This window comes from Canis lupus, chromosome 4 (assembly GCF_011100685.1).
Source record: "Canis lupus familiaris isolate Mischka breed German Shepherd chromosome 4, alternate assembly UU_Cfam_GSD_1.0, whole genome shotgun sequence".
Lineage (NCBI taxonomy): Eukaryota > Metazoa > Chordata > Mammalia > Carnivora > Canidae > Canis > Canis lupus.
The window spans coordinates 12,724,379-12,748,324 of NC_049225.1; the positions used below are offsets into that span (position 1 = coordinate 12,724,379).

At 46.4% G+C, this 23,946-nt stretch overlaps 1 protein-coding gene across 3 annotated transcripts in view; it reads right to left on the bottom strand.

Moving 5' to 3' along the window:
- CCDC6 (coiled-coil domain containing 6) overlaps positions 1 to 22,824 on the bottom strand; it is a 111,757-nt gene extending 88,933 nt beyond the window's left edge. The window contains exon 1 of one of the 3 annotated variants that reach the window (XM_038533990.1): positions 22,201 to 22,821. In XM_038533990.1, the coding sequence (XP_038389918.1) occupies positions 22,201 to 22,515 (315 nt within the window). In that variant the 5' untranslated portion in view covers positions 22,516 to 22,821. Of the gene's footprint in view, positions 1 to 22,200 lie in introns of all 3 variants that reach the window. The other 2 variants (XM_038533989.1, XM_038533991.1) reach the window with 2 other exon arrangements.
- Positions 22,825 to 23,946: the final 1,122 nt, after the last annotated feature.

The window sequence follows — 23,946 nt, forward strand, 5'->3', positions numbered from 1 at the left end:
GTCAGAATGCAAGTTTCTCAGGGAAGAGAAAGTGCAGAGTACAAAGAATAGTTTATTCACCAAGAGACATGGGTTCAAGTTCTGACACTACTTCTGGCCACCAGTGTGGATTTGGGTAAGTCATTCCCCTGGTCTATCATTTGTAAAAACAAGTATATTAGACTAACAATAAATGACACTTAGGGTATCCTCAGCTCTAGAATTTGAAGATAGCATGAAATAAAGCTAAACAGTCTCCTCCCTTCAAATGCATGTCTTACATATTTCACCACTGGTTCAGGTTTTATTCACAGTAGCCATCAGAAGACAGACTAGAACCCAGTCAAACCTGGCCCCACCTACTTCCATATCCTTCCTCAGGCAACATCCAGTTCACACTCTAACCACACTCATCTCTCAGTTCCTCAAACTTACTATGCTTCTGTTGCTTTCAGGATTTTTGCATGGCCTGTTCCCTTGGCCCAGAACATGTTTTTAACCAATCTCCTCCATGGCTGACTTTCCTTTACCATTCAGATGATGGCAGCCTAAATGAATGTCACTTCAAGAAAGCTCTCCTTGGCTGCCCCAAACTGAATTCCTGATTGGTCCCCTGAAAACCATATGCATATTTACAGAGCATCTATCACAATCTATAAAAAAAAAAAAGGTTTTATTTATTTATGTGAGAGAGAAGGTGTGTGTGTGAGTAGGGGAGGGGCAGAGGAAGAGGGAGAGGGAAAAGCAGACTCCCCCACTGAGCACAGAGCCTGATGTGGGGCTGCATCCCAGGACCCGGAGATCATGACTTGAGTGGAGGTCAGATGCTTAACTGAGCCACCCAGCAGCCCCCTATCTATCACAATCTTAACTCTACAACTTGATAGCTATTGCCCTCTCCCCCCAGCTATAATTTAAGCTCTAAGAGGCAGAATGTCCCTTAGACCCTACCACAGTACCTGGCACACAGAATGTCCTTAAAAATACTTAGGATACAAATGGAGATGACTAGCTAAGTGGTCAACATGGAAGGTTAAACTTAATTTAAGGTCCAGGGCTTTAAATCTATCTTTAAACAGGGGAAATGGAAAATACTGCAGAGTAAAATAAAACCACCAGATAAAAGAGACTGAAACTAACTAGAAGAAAGAAATAATGCCAATCAAATGTAAGCCCATTTAAGAAGGTTCTAGAGACAGGAAAAGGTTACACTAATAGTATCCAAGATACATACAACTCAGTAATTTATCTATTCATCACAGGAGATTTATTCTAATTCAGGATTGTATATGAAATATAAAAGTGATAGCATAAAAAAAGATGAGGGAGAAAAAGGAACCAGGAGATGTGCCTCTAATATTCAGCCATGAATTGAAATCATTTAATGCAATTTAAGAGAATATCTAGCATCACTGCTTCTATGATTTCTTCTGAATCTCTCTTAAATGCACTGTATATCATTTCAACAAAAACACAATAGCAGCCATCCTATATTTTTTTTTTTCCAAAGGAGTAAATACACAGTTTTACCAAACATAGTAGTATTTCCTGGTACTATAAATGACATAAGAAAGCCTCAAGAAAATTCACTGTGGCTAAAAAACAACAACAAAAAAAAAGATAATTGAAAGTGGGAAATTTTTTTCCAACTCAAAATTAGCAAAAAGGGCAAGTCTCTGAAATATACAAAGTGCTGAGAAAATGGCTAAGAGAAAGACCAACATCCCAACAGACAATCAAGAAAGACTGTGAGGTGGGCATTTGCTGAAAAGGAAACACAAATGCTCTTACAAGTAAGGGAGAAAATGCTTGCCAATCCCCTTGAGAAAAGTGCAGCCCACACCAAGATGCCACTTCTTATCTACCAGATTGGCAAAATCCAAGTTGGATAAAAGCGTGGTAGGGGGCCACCATACTATCTCTCATATCCCCCTAATGGAAATGTAAATTAGTGCCAGCCCCGTTGACAGCAATTAGGCAACATCTATTCAAATTACACATACATAATGCATCTGACCCAGCAATGTCACTTTTGGGGATTTACCCAGAAATGGAGTGTTTCAAAGTAATGTCTCTGGAGCCAACCTGTCCAGGAGTGAATTCTGGCTCTGCCCCTCTCTGTGGTGTGACTTTGGGCAAGTCACCCAATCCTTGGTGAGTCTCAGTTTCCTTATCTGCAAAATGGAGATAATACTGGCTACCTCACAGGCCTGATGTGAAGATTGAGCCAAATATATGGAAAAGGTTTAAGAGGGTGGCCTGTACATAGTATGCACTAGATAAGCATTAGCAAATGTAATGGGTCCTCTTAGATAATATTCACCCACATTCAAAATGATCCATGCTCAAGGTCACTGTAACAATGTGAGTTCAAAGACAGAAAACAAACTGGATGCCCAGTGGTAAGAGACAGCCATACAACAGATTACTACACAACTGTAAAACAGAATGAGGAAGCAATGAATGTACTGTTATGGAAAATTTTCCAACATATAATTAAGTGGAAGAGAAAAAAGTCACAGAACAAGGAATCATCTACGCTACCTTTCGTGTAATAGGGAAGGGGAAGTGCAGATCATAAGATGCTTTTCTATTCAAAATATGCCAATTAAAAAAATCAGTATTTTTTAGATAATTATGTGACTTGATGCAGGTGTTAGCTAACGTCATGGTGCTAATCATTTCACAATACATAAGACTATCAAATCAACATGGAAACCTTAAACTTACACAGTGCAACACATCAATTATAGTTCAAGAAAGATGGAAAAATTTAATGGGGAAACAAAAACCACATTTTTAACAGCAGCATCTTTTTCAAGCTTCAGGTGAAATTAATATATATATACTCACAAACGTATAGACCAGTGGTTCCCAAACTTTGTTGCTGGTAATTTTGGAATTACATGGGAATCTTTAAAAATACTAATGCAGAGACTCCCATCCTCAGACCCTGAAGGATTAACCCCAGGTTTCATGACTTTTGAAGTTCGCCAGGTGATTCAGATGGACAGGAAAGTCTAGGACCCAAAAACTGAAAGGTGAGGGGGCTCTAGCTGTAGAGGTTGAATTAATCCCAACAAAGAGCAAGTGCTCTGAAAATAAACCAAATCCAAAGCCCCCAGACAGCAGCCCACTTTAAACACTAGCTGACTTAGGCAAATGAAAGCAAAGTAACATGGTCTAGACCAAGGTTTCCCACATTTCTTTTCCTAGGCTCAGGGCTTGGCAATCCTGCACCAGCCCCCACTAAGGCTTCATTACTACATGGACAGGACCCTCTTGCAGAGGTCCAGCAAGGATTGGGGTAACTCCTGGTAAAAGCAATCTTGCCACTTTCTACCCCACTTTAGCCAAAGAGTTGACAGAGTGGAAGGATCCCTGGCCATCTGCCTTGCAGTCCCACCTGTCCCACTGTTCAGCACTGTCCATGGCCAATAACTTAGCATTTCACTGGATCCTGGATCCTTTCTTTTTCAGTGGAGACTCCCACTACCTGCCCTGCAGACTTCCTGTGAGACCCAAATGAAATAACCAAGTTGAAACCATTCTGTATCTATCTGCTGCACAAGCTACAGATTTCAGAGCTGCAGATTCTGGGCAAAGATGCTCAGTTTTCTACCTGTCCAGAAGACATCCGTCTGCACACACTGCCCACAGCTTCCTGTCTGGTGCTCTCCTGCTCTGCATGGCTTCACATACAACACCATGTCAGACTTTCTAGAAGCCCCTAGATGCCAGCCCATCTTCCTAAGGCATGATTCCTCCAGAATGCTCATCAGACATTTCCCAGCTAAAAGCTTCCAGGGAAGGCTGCAAAGGATGCCTCACTTCAGATTTCTTTGCAGCAGAGCTGCAGAAGCCAAGATTCTTGCCCCACGTGCACAAGACAGTGACCTGAGAGCCATACCACTATACACCATGAGGGCTGGGAAACCAGACTGCCTACCCTCCAGAGTGACTAGGATGCTTGGGGGACTAGTACCAGGAAACAGAGCAGCAGGTAAAAGGTCCCAATACCAGCTGCCAACACACCAAGCAGGAGGAGATTCAGATTCGAGGCCAGAAGCCTCAGGGCACAGGGGTAAAGGCTTAAAGCAGAGAAGCAAGGAGAACACATTTGATTCCAGAGAAGTTGCTCCTGTTTACCTTTCAAATGCAAATTTACTACAGGAAATAGTACTTTTAAAAAAAAAATGTGATATGTAATGGTATGTGGTTATAAATCCTTATCAGTGATGTAAACTGAACTATTTATAGGTGAAACAATTTTGAGAATGACCACATGTTGATAATTGGTCAAGCTGGGTGGTTTATAAATTCACTTTCCTTTTTGTGTATGCTAAAAATTGTCCATAATAAAAAAGTTTAAACAAAATCCTCTAACATCATAAAAACAAATTTCACAGTAGGAGAATGTGAGAAATGTATTCTAACAGCATGATCAAGTGCCAGACATTCTGCTAGGAGACAAGGCCACTAAGCCACTAACTTGAGCAGCGAATTTTCCTCTCAAGACATCAGCATCCTCAGAGCCCTGGGTCCGTGACGGGACACAGGCACCAAAAGGAAATGGCACCATCAGCCATGAAGTCCTCCCTGGCACTGGTGCGGCACCCTGAGCTGCCTGCCACTATTAAATGCCGCATGCTCTCGGTCAGAAGCGGCCAGGCCCAAGGGTATTTGGGGTGCTGAGCTCCCCACCTGGCTCTCCCCTGTGAGCAAATTCATGTCAGCCAGAAATGACAGCATGGACACACCAGAGAGCATTGTATGAAAGGGGCTTCTGGGGCCGAAGAAAGACCTCCAGTATCCATTCAGCTGTTCAGAGCTGCATGCGCTGCTACAAGCGGAGCCTGCGGCTTCAAGCTGCCATGCCTTTGTCCATGCGAATCCTTCTCCCTGGAATGCCCTTCACTCACATCCTCCTGGGGAAACACAAACCTACAAGTCCGCCAACATTCTGTCATCTGTGAAGTGTTCAACGCTGCCCAGGCCAAACAGAGCCATTCCATTTTCATTTCTTCCTGAGCCAGTCCCAGGTCTGTCTGGTCCACGATCCTCCATAGCCTTTCTCCTGCTCTGCAAGGGAGGGGTGACCTCTGAAGGCTGCAACTCCCAGGTCCCTGAAGCCAGCTCATTTGCACTGGATTCAGCCAGTAAGACATACTGGCAAGAGACTGAAGGGTGGGAGAAGGCTGAACCAGGGTGTTTCTCCCCTTTCTTCTCCAGCCTAGGCAGCATCTTGTCTCTAGGCCCACCTAGTTCCAGCCTTCTCTGACCCCTGCCCCCGGGGCTCTGATGACGCCTCCTCTCATCATCCTCCAGGAGGATGGGAATGAGGTCCTGCTATTCCAAAACCCCCGTTTCACTGCATCTCTAAGGAGTCAGCTTCTTAGCAACTCTCCCACTGGGGTAACCATTAGTTGCTGGATTAAATCTGCTTCCTTTCATTCTGCACGGTTTTCTTTTTCCTGTGTCAGTACCTGAATGGTCAATTCACCATCTTCTTTCAACCATGGCATGGTCACTGCTTTCTCATCTGTCCCTCCTACCAGCCTCTGAGCTCCTTCCCAGCACACCAAGGTCTGCTTGGGCTCTCAATGCCCTTAGCCCAAGGCAGGCGGCACAGTTATTCTTCATACCCTGCCTTGCTCCTAAAAGGACATCTCAAGGATAGAGCTGGCACTTGGTAGGTATCCAAAAACTACTGAGTTAAATAAACACTAAGGATACCTCATAATCTTTTAAAAGTTAGAAGAAAGGGGAGCCTGGGTAGCTCAGCCCAGGCTCAGCCTCCATCTGACTTTTGGGTTCAACCCAGGTGGTAAACTCAGGGCAATGATTGAGCCCCATCAGGCTCTGCACTCAGCACGGAGTCTGCCAGAGATTCTCTCTTCCTCTCCTTCTGCCCCTCCCCACCATGCATGTTCTCTCTAAAATGAATAAATCTTTAAATAAAAATAAATAAAAGAAGGCCACAGGAAGAGAAAAACTCTTGGAAACATCTTTAAGGGACAGAAGAAAGAGGCTTTTGGGGGGAAACTGATTCTATGGATTCACCCTCCCATGAATTATAGCAATTTCCCAGGGTGAGGACTTAGATTACGAATTAAAAAAAAAAAAAAAAAGCAAACAAGGGGCACCTGGGTGGCTCAGTGGTTGAACGTCCGCTCTCTGCTCAGGTCATGATCCTGGGGTCCTGGAATTGAGACCCGCATTGGTCTCCTCATGGGAAGCCTGCTTCTCCTTTCCTTCTGCCTATGTCTCTGCCTCTCTCTCTCTCTCTGTCTCTCATGAATAAATAAAGACAAATCTTTTTAAAAAATAAAAATAAAAAAAACAAACAAAACTGTGCTAGATTTCTAGCTTCTACAAGGAACTCCATAGACCCTTCCGGCTGCAGGAAGATGACACAGTAGTCATGGACAGGGCCTCAACGGGCAGGCTGCCCAATCCTGCCCCCCCCCCCCACCTACCAGCCAAAAGACCCCGGCACATTAACTTTCCGTACCTAGGCTCTCTCAGTCCGTAAAGTCACAACAACCGTGCCCTATGGCTTGGTTTCAAGAGCTAATTCACACAGTGCAGCCTGGCACTGTTAGTCTTTATCTGTAGCACGGTTCCAGGGGTCTCAAATTCAACTGCCATCAGAACAGGAAGGAAAAAAGCATGTGCAGCAGCAGGCATGAGAAGCAGAGGGACGGCTCCCAAGACAAACCAGAAACTCCGAGGCCAACCCAGTTGCTATAGGCCAAATGCAGGCTGCCAGTTGCTACCCCAATCTCTGAACAGGTCCTCCCAGCGAACAGAGGAGAACACGGAAGCCCCAACATAATCTGTGATTGCCACCTGGCCCCACCAACAGTGAGAGGCCATCTCAGGCTCGAAGGAAAGGAGAAATGAAACAAGAGGGTGGGTGACATGTGGCCAAATAGAAAGGGACACCTGAAGCATATAGTCAGAGACAGCTTTCAGGGAGGAAGAAATAAAGGAGTTGGGGGGAGAGGGATAGGAAAAGTGAAAGCAAGCTGACAGCAACTTGAGGAAGAAGAGGAGCTGAGGTCCTGAAGACCCAGAAGAGTCACACTCAGGAAGGGACTCTGGGTTGGCTTCCCGAGGGAGAGAAAAAGAAGATGGGCAAACCCATTATTACTGGGCAAAGAGGGAGAAGGCAGACAGGTGCTGTGTCCTGAGGGCTGTCATAAATTACATTATGCATCCCTCAACCCGAGAGCTCACACACTGTGACTCAGGTTAGAGAAGACATGGTGTCTTAGGGGTCAGATAAACGGCCATACGATCACACACTACAAAGAAGCAGAACTGAGGTACTTGCTTTTAAGTCCTATGAGACTTAAGATAAAATACAGGATGCCCATTACATTTCCATTTCAGATAACTTCTTAGTATACGTATGTCCCATGCAACATTTAGAACATACGTATATACTAAAAAGATTATTCATTGTTTATCTGAACTTTAAATATGGCTCCTTGTCCTGTTTTTATTTGCTAAATCTGGCAATACTATCTGGTTTCCACATCTCTCTCCATCATACCAAGTTCACTCAAAGAATCCTGGGGTAGAAAAACAGAAAGGAGCGAATGAATAAAACTGAAAGGGGGGGATAATTCACACAGATGGCCTAATGGAGAATGCTAATATGCAACTCATAAAATTAAGGGCATAAAAACAAAAAAGGTGAGCAGTGGAACCCACAGGAATGTGAGAACTAGAGAAAAAATACACTGTACTCATGAAAAGCAGCAAAGCCTAATGGTTTTCATTTGTGGGCTAACAAGTAAATTCCAATTGCCTTTTCACATCACCCAACAGAGATTCCAATGACCCAGAGATGTGAGGCTCTGGGCCAAGTAAGAACCAACCAAATAAGGGATTAAAGTCATTAGTGCTAATCTCCCTTACCTGAAAAAGAATGGGAAGGCATTCAAAGTAGTTTAAGAGGCGGAGTGAAAAGAGACCAGAAGGCTCCAGAGGTCCTGGCTTCCAGCCACACCTCCTCAGCCAAGAGCTAAGGGCTTTCCTGGGCTCAGGAAGGCTTACTTGAACCTACAACACCAGCTGAGTCCCTGAATCATAGAGTGTCCTCCTTGCCCCTTCCATCACACGAAAAGCCTGCATACCAGGACAACAAAACCACAATTGTCCCCTGTGAAAAGTGTGTTCCTTCAAACTTCAAAAAGTCCCAAGGCTACCACTCCTGTTGCTAGAGAGATCCAGAGGCAAGAGAAAGAAAACAGGTCTTCTGAGAGGAGGCCCCGGCAAACAGAACTACTGGCCCCCTGTAGACCTGTCCCCGGCTCATAGGCCGGGCTGTCCTTCATTCATCAGGTACTGCAAACCTGCAAAGTCCATTCCAAAGACATTCATGTTTTGGCCTCTGTTCTTCAGACAGGAGTGGCATTCTCATCTCGGCCATCAAAGCCCTCCCTCCAGAATCCATACTCTCTTGAAACGGGGTCAAAAGTTGCAAGACAGACAAAGCAGGCTTTGACTGTCCACTGCCCACCGTGCTAAAGGCAGAAAAACTGGGGAAAGGCACATGTTGGCTCTTCTTTCAAGAAAAAAATGGAAAGAGCACTACAACCAATCTACAAGAAAAAAATGGATCTTTCAGAAAACATGTCTGCCTCTTGCTCTGTTACTTTGACACCACCACACAGGCCGGCTTAATCCTGACTCACCAAACTCCAGGGAATCGCCCAGGTTCCCAGGCATCCTCAAGTGTCAGAGAACCATAGGCCCTAGGAAGCCAGGAGGCACAGCTCCCCAGGCTCAGGTCTCCAAAGAGCTCGGAGCTCGCTGCCTCAACTTCCTTCAGCTTTTCAGACATCATTTTGATACCATCACCTCACAGAATTATCAACAACAGTTTTGATTTGGAAATACATTTTGGAAAACGAAAATGTATGGGGTGGATACTAATTATCTTAAATACCATTTTCCACAGGAATAATAATTAAAAAACTACCAAGACAACTTGATGTGTATTATCTCATTTCACCCTTATAACAACAGTGGGATGGAAGCAACACTGGTATTAACCCTAAAGACTGTGGTTTTAACGGGTAAGTCCACCAAGGTTCAAAGGCTCTGAATGCAATATAACTTATCTAGTAAAGTAGCTAATTAGAACCCCTGTCCCATAGGGCCTTGTATCCTCTGGGGTGACACGCGCCTTTCACACAATCCTAAAGCCCAGAGATCAAGGAGGAGGGCTGGTGGGGGGAGGGAGGGCGCTACCCGGAGGGCAGGCCCAACCCCCCCCCCCATCCACAGATATGCAAATGCTGGAATTCTGCACAGCAGCTAAACTACCAACCTCTACATGTAGCTACAAACTGTTTAATATTAGTAAATATATGAACTAGGCTAACAGAATCCAGCACACAAATACCTTCTGTATAAAACCATTTATATGAAGTTTAAAAATAATCAAAACACATTTACAGTGACAGAAGTCAGTAGTACAAGGTGACTTTCTGGGGCGTGATGACCGGAACAGAGTATAGGGGAGCTTGGCAGAGGAAATGCTGATAATAGCATGTATCTTGAGCAGGGTGACGATTACACTGGTGAATTCATTTGTAAGTTCATTCAGCATAAATCTGTGCATTCAAATCTTAACACTTCACTGTAAGCATGTCATATTCCATTAGTTTATAAGAAATAAACCTGGGCACCCCCCAAAAAAAAACAAATTTCACAAAGTTTACTGAGCATCTACTACAGCGTCGTGGAAAGATGCAAACGGCAGAGCTTTTTTTTACGCACCAGTCACCATGCAAGGTACCCTCAGACTGCCTGTGTTCAAATCCCTATTCTACCACTTACTGTGACCTCCAAGAGCTTGCTGACACTCCCACACTTCATTTCTTCACCCAGAACAAAGAGATGGCAGAGGGTTGCAAGGAGCCCCTAAACAAAGTGTTTTGAACTGTACCAGACACACAGTAAGACTGTACGGTGCAGCTTCTATTATCACAGAATAAGTCAGATCACCTCATAGGTGCCTTCAAATAGTTAAGAAGGAAAACCCAAATGTCTCTGAGCAGATGATGAAAACACAGAAATGCTCCTATTGTTCCCCTGCCCCTCCATCGCCTCCCCCTCCTACAGCCAGTCCCTATATGGAACCCAGGACCTGAGCCCCCAGACTTGCCCAGCAGGGTCCTGCTCTCTTCCCCGATTTGCCTTCTTTCCCCACATTCAGGTTCCGAGCCAAGGAGGCATGCCTCTCCTGCCATCACCCCTGCCCCCATCTTCCTCTATTAACTTCCATTTATCCTTCAGGTTTTAGCTTTAAAAATCACCTCCCGAGAGAGAAAGCCCTCCTTGACTATGGTTCCTACTTCCAGATGGAGTCAGGGGCACTTCACCAACTTCCCATGTGCTGTCTCATCCCAGTTGTTATATATGGAACACTGCCTGGTATACAGCAGGTGATCAATACGTTTAAAAAAAAATCCACTATGACTGTGCTAGTCAGACTATTTTTAAGTAGAAGTCACAAAAGAAGTGCACAGAGATGGACTCCAGACTGGGACAGGAGCAAAGGAAGGGAGGAGGGAGAGCCCAGATGGTTCTGCTATAAGCAGAGGGGCAACCTACTGGGGAACACTGGACAGGGAACAGGGGTGGACAGACTAAGCCCCAATACCAGAGGGTGACCGAGCCGGAAAGGGCTGCAGACTGCCTCCCATGACCAGATGCACCTTCTATCACTGCTTCTTTTTTGAGGCAGGGACTTTGCTACCCTGGAGACACTCCCTTAGGCCTGGCATCCTGGGAATTTGCTGTGGTAATGTGGTAGCCCTAACCAGTCTTGCTGAAGGAATAGAGGAGCATAAAAACAAGAAGGAGCAAAATGCCCACGACAAAATTAAGATAAAACTTATCATACAGGGCAGCCTGGGTGGCTCAGCGGTTTAAGCGCCTGCCTTCCACCCAGGGTATGCGTGATCCTGGAGTCCCGGGATGGAGACCCACGTCGGACTCCCTGCATGGAGCCTGCTCCTCCCTCTGCCTGTGTCTCTGCCTCTGCCTCTGCCTCTCTCTCTCTCTCTCTCTCTCTCTCTCATGAATAAATAAATAAAATCTTAAAAAAAAAAATCATACACTGATTTATACACCACTGTCCTATGGGCTGTGCAGCCTGGCGCTGAAGCTCTGAGAACAGGCCTGCATTCAAATTCTCACCTACCTGGTGACCTGGTCCAGCCCGCAAGTTACATGAACTGGGCCTAAACGTGCACGTGCGGAGCTGTGCCAGACAGCAGCACCGATCCCACAGGCTGGTGGCCAGGGTTCAAGCAGCAGCTATAAGCAAACCTCTCCCAGCAGTGCCTACCCCACAGTCCACACCACTACATAAACATCAGCAGTTACCACAGTGACACAATAGGATTTGGAAACAGAGCAATGCTGGTAGATAAGAATTGTTATTCATTTCTTCAACCTTTTGTTTTCTTCAAATGTTCTTAAACCATGGTTTATTTGAAATGCTATCAAGGAAATAAGTTTACAAAACATTTAAAAGGTGGAGGGGATGCCTGGTTGGCTCATTAGATGGGGAGTATGAGACTTCCGATCTCTGGGTTGTGGGTGTAGAGCCCCATGTTGGGTGTAGAGATTATCTGTTCACTGAATTATAGAAACAGGAAAGAACCAGAGGGGAATAAAAACTGAAGATGGAGCAAGGTATCAACAGCACTTTAAATAAAATGTTTTGAAGTCCAGGGGTGACTGGGACTCAATGGCTGGTTTTGGCTCCGGTTATAACCTTGGGAACCTGGGATGGAGCCCTGCCTTAAGCTCTGAGCTCAGCGGGCAGTCTGCTTCAGGATTCTCTCTCTCTCCCTTTGCCCTCCCCAACTCATGCTCACTCACTCTCTAAAATAAATAAATCTTTTCTTAAAAAAATATGTTTTTAGATCCAAATGCCTAACTTCAACACCAGGACCATAAAAAAACAGCTAGCTGCTTTTGTAGATCAGAGTACATTTTTTTCCTTAAAAAAAAAAATAGGTTTTAAGTCACTAAGAATACAGGTTATCAGGGGCTGGAGGTAAAAATTGTTTTGTTTTTTAAGATTTATTTATTTATTCATTCAGAGAGAGAGAGGCAGAGACACAGGCAGAGGGAGAAGCAGGCTCCATGCAGGAAGCCCGACTCAATCCCGAGTCTCCAGGATCACGCCCTGGGCTGCAGGCGGCACTAAACCGCTGCGCCACCGGGGCTGCCCTAAAGATTGTTTAATAACCATCCAGAGACAGTTTCTGTTTGGGATTATAAAAAAGTTCTAGAGATGGTTGGTGGTGATGGCTGTACAACACTGTGAATGTACTTAATGCCACTCAACTGTACACTTAAAAATGGTTAAACTGGTAACAATGTTGTGTATATTTTACTGTAATTTTTTTTTTAAATCATACCAAAAAAGTCATTGGCCCTCTTCACTGGGTACATAAGGTATTTCCCAATAATAACACTATAGGGGCGCCTGGGTGGCTCAGTTGGTTGGGCATCTGTCTTCTGTTTAAGTCATAATCTAAGAGTCCCGGGATTGAGCCCCAGGTAGGGCTCCTTGCTCAGCAGGGAGTAGGCTTCTCCTTCTGCCTCTGCTCCTCCCTCTGCTCATGCACAGGCACGCACTCCCTCTCTCTCTCTCTCTCTCTCTCATATAAATCTTTTAAAAAAGCTACATGCATTCAAGATTCAGAATGATGTGAAATAATTAATATACTTTACAAAGAAATGGCACCTTAGCTCTTAGTGCTCTGTACCTGAAGAAGTCCAAACCTCTACTTTATGGTATATATATATCTAAATTGTACTCTTTATTTAAAAAAAAAATGTTAAAATCATCTGGCCAATTTTTTTCCCCTCAAATTTTAGTGTTTCTATAATCAAGAGCTACTAAATGAAGCAGAGACACAATGTTTTGACTCTCAGCAAATGTCTTTGTTTAGATAAATTAAGGCCTGTCTAGTGAAGACCCAAAAAAAAAAAAAAAAAAAACCCTCAATAGAATAAAAGTTATTATTTGGTTGGTATATTAGGGTAACAGAAAAAAAAAAAAACACCACTTCCATGCAAATAATGTCACAAGTCGAGAAGCTCTTTCTATAATTAAACACCAAATAAATTATTTTTCTCAAGACCATTTTAGCCTTTCTAACTCAATCTCAAAGAGAAGACTCTACTTAGGAGAGCCACGCATGATGTATTTAATCTAGTGCAGGTACTAGATTTCTAAGAACTTTCTTTAGCTCATGCATACTCCATGTTTTCATTCTTTCACTTTCCTCTTTCCTTCTATGGAAAAGTTTTTTGAATCATGACCAATGTCTGGCTGAATATCCTAGCTCCGCTACTCAGTACCAAGTGGCCTCATTTGATCTGAAATGCCCTGAGATGCCCTGGAGGGTATTAACCAGATCACTATGGACATACACCTGGCACCCACAGGAGGCTGGTCTGATCTGGAACAGATGCGTGGAAGATTATCCCGTCAATCAACACTGCTTTAAAAGAAAAAAAAAAAAAAAAAACTGGAATTTGGAATTGCCCATAAACTACTATCTCTAATTAACTATAACATATGAAGTCTTTACTTTCACATAGTTTTGGATTAAAGACAGGAAATTCGATCCATCCAACAAAATTCCACGAAAGGAATATGGTTGAGCCTCAGAGTGTACCAGGAATAGAGGCAAAACCACCTAGATAATTTCAATCTACAGGCAGATGCAAATTACAAAATTAAAACATCAATGACATTTCTTTTCAATCATCACCACATAAAGGAAATTAAAAACAAACAGAAAGCCTCCTGGTGCCATCTCGACACAAATTGAGCAACAGCTCTCCCCATCTCTCTGCCTTACAAAATAAACTACAGGCTAATTAAACTGTGAGTGAATATGACACATCGTTTTCCTTAAAAGTACTCAACAAAACAGAGAGGGTAACATAGCCTTCCGTGAAACCCCTGCAAGAGTGCACTGAACTTCCTTTCTTGCTTCCACCTACATGTTGGTTATCTCTGCATTCCCCAGCTCTCTGGACTGCAAAGTGCTGGAGAGAGAAGGACCACTCCCTCTGCTCTGAATTCCCTAAAGCAGCAAGCCAGGGCCAAGCTGGATGAAAGTCAAGTGCAATACTTGGTAGGCTGCTAAAGAAGCCTTTGCATTCCTTCTGGATATTTCAGAGTACTGGCACACAGTAGGCTGTTCATAAAGGACTTGCAAGCTGAATGGTGCCTATTTCAGGCTGTATTTATCACCTGTCATTTTGGCCCTTATAAAAATAAAAAAAAAATTATTTTTGAGGTGGCAAAGGGGGAAAGAAATCACAGAAAATTCCCATCACTGAACAAGTATAAAACTGAGCACCTGGCTCAGTCAGTTAAACATCTGCCTTCAGCTCAGGTCATGGTCCCAGGGTCCTGAAATCAGCCCCATGTGGAGCTCCATGGTCAGCAGGGAGTCCACTTCTCCCTTGCCCCTCCCTCCGCTCACTCTCAAGCACTCTCTCAAATAAATAAAACCTTAAAAAAAAAAAAGCATTATAATGAATTTTAATCACTAAACTGCACCCCAGACATCAGATCTAGGGACCAATAAGAGGATGAGTTCTTTCTAAATAACCATTAAGTCAAATTATTAACCCTTTTGAGCATTCTTTTCCCTAAAAAAGAAGGCTTCCACAAAGATATGTAATTTAGTAGAGTAAAATTCTTAGCTGTGAGCTTGACAGCCATAAAAGATAAGAAAATTTGACAGTACTGGGGAAGAAGGAAGAGTCTGCAAGCTAACACCCCTAGGAGATCCTGCCGATTAGAAACATTTTCCAGAGCATTAGTTTCCCTGTCAAGAAAATTTCAACCACCACCAAGCAAGAACACACTGAACCTGTGAACATTTACTTCACCAGCTTTGACAATAATTCAATCTATCGAAAAGCAGCTACACTGCGATTCAAAACAAAAAGCAACTCCTACCCACTGAAGGAAGAAGTACAGGAGGGAAAGAGGAAGAGGACTGTTACTCTTTGTTCAGTCCGGCTGTGGTTTAAAAGCTCAGATTAGCATTTCTGGGTATAAATGTAATGATCTCTGCAAGGCATGATTTAAGAAAAACCGAATGCAAGTACACTGTGTGTGACACTATCATCAACCCCATGAAATTCCACTCTGTAAGCCACACAGGAGCATCCACAAGGATTCAGCAAGTCTCCCAATCCTATTTGCAGATACTTCTCCAATAAGAGCTTTAGGTACCTGCAGAAAGCCCAGAGTTGTTTCCAGAAGAAGCTGTGGGGTATTTCAACAAGAACCAAAGTTATAGGAAACACTGCAGTGATCTCACCATCACCACAACTGAGGGTAAACTTGAACACTTTCACCTAAAAGCCTGGCTCAAAAACCCTTGGAAAGGCAAACCTAAAGACACTTTGTCCCTTTTCAGAGGTGAATGTATCATGAACATCTAGATATAGGCTACAAGGTAGCCTACAACATCCCTCTGGTTAGGAGGTGGGAGCTCCAGACACAGGTTGATGGTAGTAGCTCCCCAAAGTATACAGTGTATCCATCCATCCATCTAGTCTGTTTAACCAGCCAGAGTGAAGATCTTGTTTGCTGCTATTCCAGACCGTGCAGGAAGAGTGGCCTATTTTAGTCCATGGTCAGGAGACAGTATAGACACCCTCCCCCAATTAAAAGCAAAAAGCTCCACCACCTAACGCCTCCAGAGTCAAGCCAACATGTCCTTGAGTATCCACCACATGCCAGGCGCCCAAAAATGGGGGAAAACAAAGCAAATTCTGCCCCTAAAAGGAATTTAGGCATCTGAGGAGAGGGGCGAGGGAGGGGGGGAAGCGGGGAACACCCATGTGACGGGGAGGTGGAAAGAGTGACAGATGGGTCCTGTGGGAGCACACAAATGGGAGTGTAACCCACCGTGTGGTTGGCAAAGAAGCAATGCCAGCAAACACTGGAGTGGGGGGTGGAAAAGGCAGTATAGTCTACTCGGATTTACAAGGTAGAAGGGAAGGGAGGAGGAAGGAATAAGATTAAGGGCAGGAAGTACATCCTAGAGGAGTCAGAGAAACCTATTAAAATTCCAGAAATTAGCAGTTCAGCCAAGTGAGAGCCTCAAGAACACAAGGGGTATGAGCACAAGGGGTACAACTGCAAGGCACGCAGGGGCCAGACCAAGCAGAGCCTGGCAAACCACCAGGAAGTCCACCCGGATCCAGAGGGGAATGGGGAGCAACTGAAGGTTTTTAAATAAGCAATGACTGTTTCAGATTTTTGTTGTAGGCCAATCTTTCTGGTCTTGGACAACAGTCACCACAAACAGGTACTGGTGATTCTCTGAACTATTCCTCAGCCCCAGCAAAACAAATAAGGATAACACTGCTAAAAAGACGGTCATAATCTCCTCTAATGTTTTGTGTTTTTTTTAATCAAACACAAATACATTATATGAAACACACAGAAGGGACCTATGAACATGAAGAACGTTTAAATGTAGAAGAAATCTAATAATACAGCCTTTTTAAGAAGTCTGACCTTGCATATAATAGACCTAACTGTGTTTTTCTCAAAGTTGTGTCTCAGGTTGGGTGCTTCCATTAAATAATCTAAGGGGAGGGGCGCCTGGGTGGTTCGGTGGGTTAACCGGCAGCCTTTGGCTCAGGTCAGGATCCCAGGGTCCTGGAATTGAGCCCTGTATCAGGCTCCCTGCTCAGCAGGGAATCTGCTTCTCCTTCTCCCTTTGCCTGCTGCTACCCCTACTCGTGCTCTCTCTCTCTCTCAAATAAATAAATAAAATCTTTAAGGGAAAAAAAAAAGGGATGCCTGGGTGGCTCAGCAGTTAAGCGTCAGCCTTCGGGTCAGGCAGGATAGAGTTCATATCAGGCTCCCTGCATGGAGCCTGCTTCTCCCTCTGCCTAGGTCTCTGCCTCTTTCTGTCTTTCATGAATGAATGAATGAATGAATGATCAATCAATCCTTTAAAAAAAAAATCTAAGGGGGAAAAAACTTTTAACAGGAAAAAAAAAAGACACATACCACACCTCTTTACAAGGGCAATGTCAATCTGACAGTTTCAGTCTGCCAAAATGAAGTCTTAAAAATGGAAAATAGTGTATTATACTTCCAGAGTAAATAATCCCAAATCCACATTTATTATATGGTGGCTTTTACTGGTTAATGAAACCATTACACTGTTGGTGTTTGAAATAGCCAGGTTAAGAAAGAAAGAAAGAAAGAAAGAAAGAAAGAAAGAAAGAAAGAAAGAAAGAAAGAAGAAAGAAAGAAAGAAGAAAGAAAGAAAGAAAGAAAGAAAAAAAAGAAAGACAACCAAGAAAGACCCCCTCCCTCAAACCGAACAAGATACCTCCTACCACCTCCGCCTCACCCGAACCTAAATAAAGAAACCTCCAATCCCTCCCGCCCTCCCCCCTCCCTCCCTCCCCCCTCCCTCCCTCCCGCCCTCCCCCCTCCCGCCCTCCCTCCCTCCCTCCTCCATCCCTCCCTCCTCTGGCGCTCCCTCCTCCATCCCTCCCTCCCCCTCCCTCCCCCCCCCCTCCCTCCCTCCCTCCTCCCTCCCTCCATCCCTCCCTTCCCGCCTCCTCCCTCCCTCCCTCCCTCCCCTCCCTCCATGCCCTCCCTACCGCCCTCCCTCCCCTCCCCCCTCCTCCCTCCCTCCCCCCCTCCCTCCCTCCCGCCCCCCCGCCCGCTCCCCCCGAAAAAAAGAAAGAGCCAGGTTTTCTCTAATCATGCGATAACAACCTGTTTTTTTTTGCCATAACCCCAAAATGCCTCTTTATTATAGAAGTTTAGGGAAATAGATAAACAAAGGACTAATTTTATAGTTAGAGAAAGACACTTAAACACTAGTGGCTTATAACAGACTTTATTTTCAAACTAGACATGCTGAAGGTCTGAACTGGTCTAGACACCTTAGAGAGCTAGCCATGTCAGGTGCGAAGCTCTGCTTATACACGGAGAATTCCACCACTAGTCTACAACTATGAAGCCATCCAATGACTGCCCACTATTACATTTCTTCACCCGCTTCAGAGACCAGTAGCTCTGGACACCTCTCACTACAATCAATCACATAATCCCCAATTATATTTTCACCCACAATATAAGCCAGATAGACCTAACATCTAAAAGCTAATCAACAGAGTTACTGAGCATTTGCTTTTTATGGTCTCCACTCCAATGAAGAAATTATGATCTATAATCAGCAAGCCTCAAGTAAAACACCCAAGCTTGTAACTCCCAGATGTACCAGGGACTTGGACACACGGATGAAGGGCCTCATACAGTGGATTCTTCCCTGTAGATAATGCCTACGTCTATCATGCAAATGCTGAGAATACAAACCCACAAAATCAGTCCTTTATTAAATGGAAAGCCTTTTCCAAATAAGCACTTATGTATCAAAACAGACAGAAATGAACACCAGATAAGAGTTTTATCAGCCTTTAGACTGATTTTTAAAAGAGGGCACAAGAGGGGCACCTGGGTGGCTCAATCAGTTAAGCAGCCAACAGTTGATTTCAGCTCAAGTCACAATCTCAGGGTCCTGGGATCAAGACCCACATAGGGCTCCACACTCAATAGGAAGTCTGCTTGAGGATTGGCGCACTCTTTCTCTCCCTCTGCCCCCCCCCCGCCCCCACTTACACTCTCTAAAATAAAATCTTAAAAAAAAAAAAAGAAGAATCACAACACTGAGGTATCACTGTCCACCTATCAGAATGGCCAAAATCCAAAAGACTGACACCACCACATGCTGGCAAGGATGTGGAGCAACAGGAATTCTCATTCATTGGTGGTAGTAATGCAAACCGGTACAGCCACTTTGGAAGACAGCTTGGCAGTTTCTGAATAAAATTTAAAATACTCTTACCATACAATTCAGTATACTTGGTATTGACCCAAAGAAGTAGAAATCATTTGTCCACACAAAACCGTGCACATAGATGTTTGCTGCAGCTCTATTAAAAAATGCCAAAAGTTGGAAATAACCAAGTCCTTCGGTAGGTTAATGGATAACTATGAAGACAGTAAAAAAGATCAGTGGTTGCCAGGTTAGGGAGGGATGAAAAGGCAGAACATAGAGGATTTTTAAGGCACTTGGTCTACTCTGTATGATGCTATAATGGTAGATATGTATCATTACACATTTGTCCAAACCCATAGAATGTACAAACACCAAGAGTGAGCCCTAATGTAAGCTATGGACTTTAGGGGATTATGATTTGTCAAAGTCGGTTCATCAGCTGTAACAAATGTACCACTCTGGAAGGGAATGTTGATAATGGGGGAGGCAAAGGACAGGAAGTATATGAGAAATCTCTGCACCTTCCCTTTAATTTTGCTGCAAACCTAAAACTGCCCTAAAAAAATAAACTTTAAAAAGAGAAAGAGAGAGAGAGAGAGAGAGAGACTGAGAGGGTCTCTCTCCTCCAGGGTATAGTCGAGCAATATATCTTTCTAACATGCTCAGGGGAAAGGAAAGACATCTATAATTATCTTCAGTGCTCAAGAACATGAATGTTAGTATTAGATGTAGAGGAAATAATACAAGGCAGGAAGGCAAGTAATAGGATCATGGCACCATTTCTCTTCAAATTAACTAAAACAGTGAAAAATCTAACAAGGCCTTCGTTTAATTGAATATAAGCCTTATCACAAACTTTCTAGCCAGCTATTAACAAGGGCTAAGTTTAAGTTAGAGTTGTCATGGGTTGTGCAGCTTAACCTTGATGTAAACCACAGTGCAGTGTTGTACTATGGACCCTTTACACCCACAGACCCATTTCATGTGGTCACACACATTTCTCCTTCCAAATTACATACCTGAGGTCAATACCACCACTTCAACACAATCTGGGCCCCAGACCAGTTAACAAAACTCTCAAAAGTTTAATAGAATCTCTTCTCTGAGTTTGTTTTAGTACCACCTGCCAAGTCTTAAGGAATCAGGTAAACCACAGGCATTTTTATTTGTCTCCCTGAATATATGAATCAGAGATTAAAGAACAACTGAGCGGCTTTTGGTACTTGTAGTCTGTCATCTAAAACAACTTTAAAACTCGACTCAGTAAGGCCACAGAACATTTCAGAAAGTATATTTGGTCGGACGTCAGTTTTAGCTGAGGGTAAGTGCTAAGAAATAAAGCCACCACCTTAAACACTCTTCAAGTGTTCAGAAGGCCTCTCATCTTATACACCAGGAACGAACGTGTTTGTCTGTGCAAAGCCAACGTGTTTGTGTACAATTTACAGGCCTACTTATAATATGGTCAAGTGTCAAAGAGATACCCTTTCATAGTACCTCCACCCCCTAATCCTCTCCCAAACAAACAAAAACAGCCTGAATTGCTCACTGTATGCAAGAGGCTAGAGATTCTGCTTCATATAAGTTTTACTACTTTCCGTGGTTCACATTCTCCAAGAGACTAACCCTCTCATTTACTAACTCAAACCTTAAATAAACTGCTTCCACCAACTTCCCCTCTTCTCAAACCCCCACTCAGCAGAGAAGTCTCTTTCGGCCAAGAAAGCTACAGAGGAGGCTTGGAAGTGGCTGCCTCTGCAAATTCCTCCCCCTTCCTACCAAAAGGGCACTTCAAGAACTTGACAGTCTGGAAACGTGTGCATGTTGCTCCAATTGCATTCACCAGGACTGGATCTGAGCATGCAAAGTATCTTTCTACAATCAATTTCTATTTAGGCTGCCAATTACACTGAAACTTTGGTGGAAATCTGCTTCCTAAGCAAAATCAGAATGCCATCCAGGTCCCATGTATGAGCTAACACTGGGGCGGCATACACCCACTAACACATACACACTCAGTCCTCCGCTGAAGACTTTTTCTGGCACAGGGGCATCCTAAACTCGCCCCATTTCATTTCCAGACTGTCATCTTTGATCCATTCCCAAATTCATGCCTTTTTCTCCATCTGAAGGTTCAGGCTAATCAGCTATTGTGCAGCAACTATGGTAATTTACCCCCTTGATTTCCTGACATTTTCTTCTCTGCTCCAGGCTGGGAAACTGTTTTGATCTGAATAGAGTTGTCTGTATGGGGATTCTGCATGTTAATGATGTGGCTAGCTGGCAGGGATATTAGGTGAGAGCACACGGTGTACTTTTTGCCAGTTAAGCTGCACCTCATCACGGCTGTAGTGGCCTTTCTAATCGCCTGCTATACACCAGGAGAGTACAACACCTAAACTAACCCTCTTCAGGGGAGCCTCGGGGACTAGGTGGAAACAGAACAGACAGCCTGTCCTCTCATCAAGTATCTGGGCTCTGAGGCGAAACACCCCTAGACGTTCCACCACCGATGAGGCAAACGCAGGTACAGATAGATGTTCCCTTGACCCCGTCCCCGGCAACGGAAAAGGAGTCAGTCGATACCCCTTCACCATGGTCTGAGCCTGTCCACGCTTCATAGCCTTCACCCTGCCCAGGCTAGTGTAAGATGCTGCATTCGCCCGACTGTGTACTGCCGCTGCCACCCACCCCCCACACCCCGATCCCGACCGTGCTAAGGACTTCCAACGGAGGTGGGAGCACTGGCTCCGGTACCCGCCCTTCCCTCTCAATCCGGGCCAGAAAACTCCACTTCCCGGATTCCCGGCCACTCTCTCCCGCCCCCTCCCAGGGCGATCAAGCTAGCGCCGTCCAGATGCCAGCGAAGTGCCCAGCCCAGCTACGCACCCCCCAGCACCCCCAGCCAGGCCCCTGGACCGGACTCCGGCCCCCTCCCTCTCCCACAACCTAGGGATCCCCGGATCCTCGGCGGGCTAGGACTGAAAAAAAGTCCCACCCCGCCCCCCCAGCCACGCCACCAGCCTCCAGCACCGCCCGGGAGGGGCCTCCTCCCCAGAGGCGAAAAGGGAACGTGCGTGGTGGTCCAGCAGCTGTCTCTCGCACCCCGCGAGGGGCCGGACCCCCCAGGGGAGGCCAGACTCGCGGGGCCGCGAGGGGACCCCTCCCTCTCCCCCCCCCCCCGGGGGCCAGCAGTTCTTGGCAGAGAGCGCGCCCGCTGCGGGTTCCCGGGAGCCTCGGGGAGTTCGGGGGCTGCCGGGTCCAGGTGCAGCCTCTCCCGGCGGCGGGCGGAGGTCGGCGCCGCGGCGCGCCCCCGGGGGGCACTCACGATGGTCACGCTGGCTTTGCGCAGGTCGCGGTTCTCCTCCTGCAGCGCCTTGCACTTGAGTTTGTAGGTCTCCAGCTCGATCTTCAGCACCTTGTTCTCCTGCTGCAGCGAGGCCAGGCGGTTGGTGAGCTCCTCCAGGCGGAACGGCGAGATGACAATGCCCCCCGACTTCCCACCGCCGCCGCCGCCCCCGCCGCCGCCTCCCCCGCCGCCGCCGCCGCCCGAGGTCGACGAGCAGGACGACTGCATGGCGGCCGAGCTGCCGCTGTTGCCCCCCGCCCCGTCCGTGTCGCTCTCGCTGGCGCTGTCCGCCATGGCCGCGGCGGGCTGGGGCGAGGAGGAGGAGGAGCAGGGAGGCGGCGGCGGCGGCGGCGAAGGCTGGGCTGCGAATGAGTGGGCGCCGGGCGAGCACAGGGGAGCGCCGAGCTGGGCGCCTGGCAGCAGGGCGCAGACTCCGAGCGGCGGCGAGAGAAAGAGAGGGAGCTTCCCGCTGCCAAGGGACCTCCTCTGCCAGAGAACAGAGACCCCGCCCGGGCTCGGGCAGTACTGCACTGGGGCTCGCTCCAGCCGGGCCTGGCGCGCTCGCTAGGCCGCCCGACAAAGCTGGCCGAGAGCTCCGGGGCCCGCCCGCCGCCGCCGCCGCCGCCGCCGCCGCCGCCGCGGCCCGCCTCCCTCCCGCCTCCCGCCTCCCGCCTCCCGGCGCGGGCTCCGACCCGCCGCCCCGGGACGCGCGGCCACCGCCGGGGCGGGAAGGCCAGGCCAGCCTCCGCACCAGCTGCGCGCCGACCGCACGTGTTCCGAGGGAGGGCCTCCGGGCCCCCAGACCCGGCCCCCAGACCCGGCCCCCAGACCCGGCCCCCAGACCCGGCCTCTTCCGGGCTCGCGCCGGCTCCCGCGGAAAGGAAGCCTAGCGCCCTGCTGGCCTCGCAGGTGCTGGGGACACGTGGAAAGGTCACTCCTTGGTGCTCCCCCCGGCCCTGGCCGAGCTGCGCCCCCGTCCTCCGCCGATTGCCCGATTGCGTGTGCTCCTGTCTCCCTCTGTCTGCCTCTAACACACACGCAGCCCTTTCGGTCGCATCTCCTCCGTGAGCTTCGCTGGGAAGCCTAGGAGAGCGAGCGCCAAGAGAGCAGAGAGTTCCCCCGCCCGCAGCCGGGGGGAAACAGCAGCAGCCACAGGTTCACCTCGTTAAAGAATCTGCGGAGGAGACACGCCGCTCTCTTTACCCCCCTCCTAACAATCTCATAAACCAAACTGCGCTCGATTGTTTAAACAAGGTGCAACTCTTTTCTCTCTCTGCATCCTGAGAACAAGTGCCAAGACGTGTCACGCAATAGGATTAAGGCACTAACACTTCTCTAATCCAAAAAGAGACACTTTCTGTGGATTAGAACCCATCTCTTTAAGTGCCAGTTTTCCAAAGTAACTGCAGACCTAGCGTCATGCTGGACAAATAATGATGAGTAAGTGGGAATACGGGATAACCATCGCCCTTATTTACTGTCCTCTTGCCCACTCCTAGAAAACTTTAATAGGCTAAAAATAATATATTAAGGACTCTAACGTGATCTAATTCAGGGTTCTGGTTTTGAAGCCTAAAATGGAAAACTTTCATTCCCCCTCTTCCCTCCCAAAGAAAGGCCTGCACGAAACCCGCCCAGCAGGTGAGAGGATTCTAAACATCTCTAAACTGTTGACACTAAACAGCTTTCACTTATGTATAAAAATTGGAAAGCGAAACCGACCAG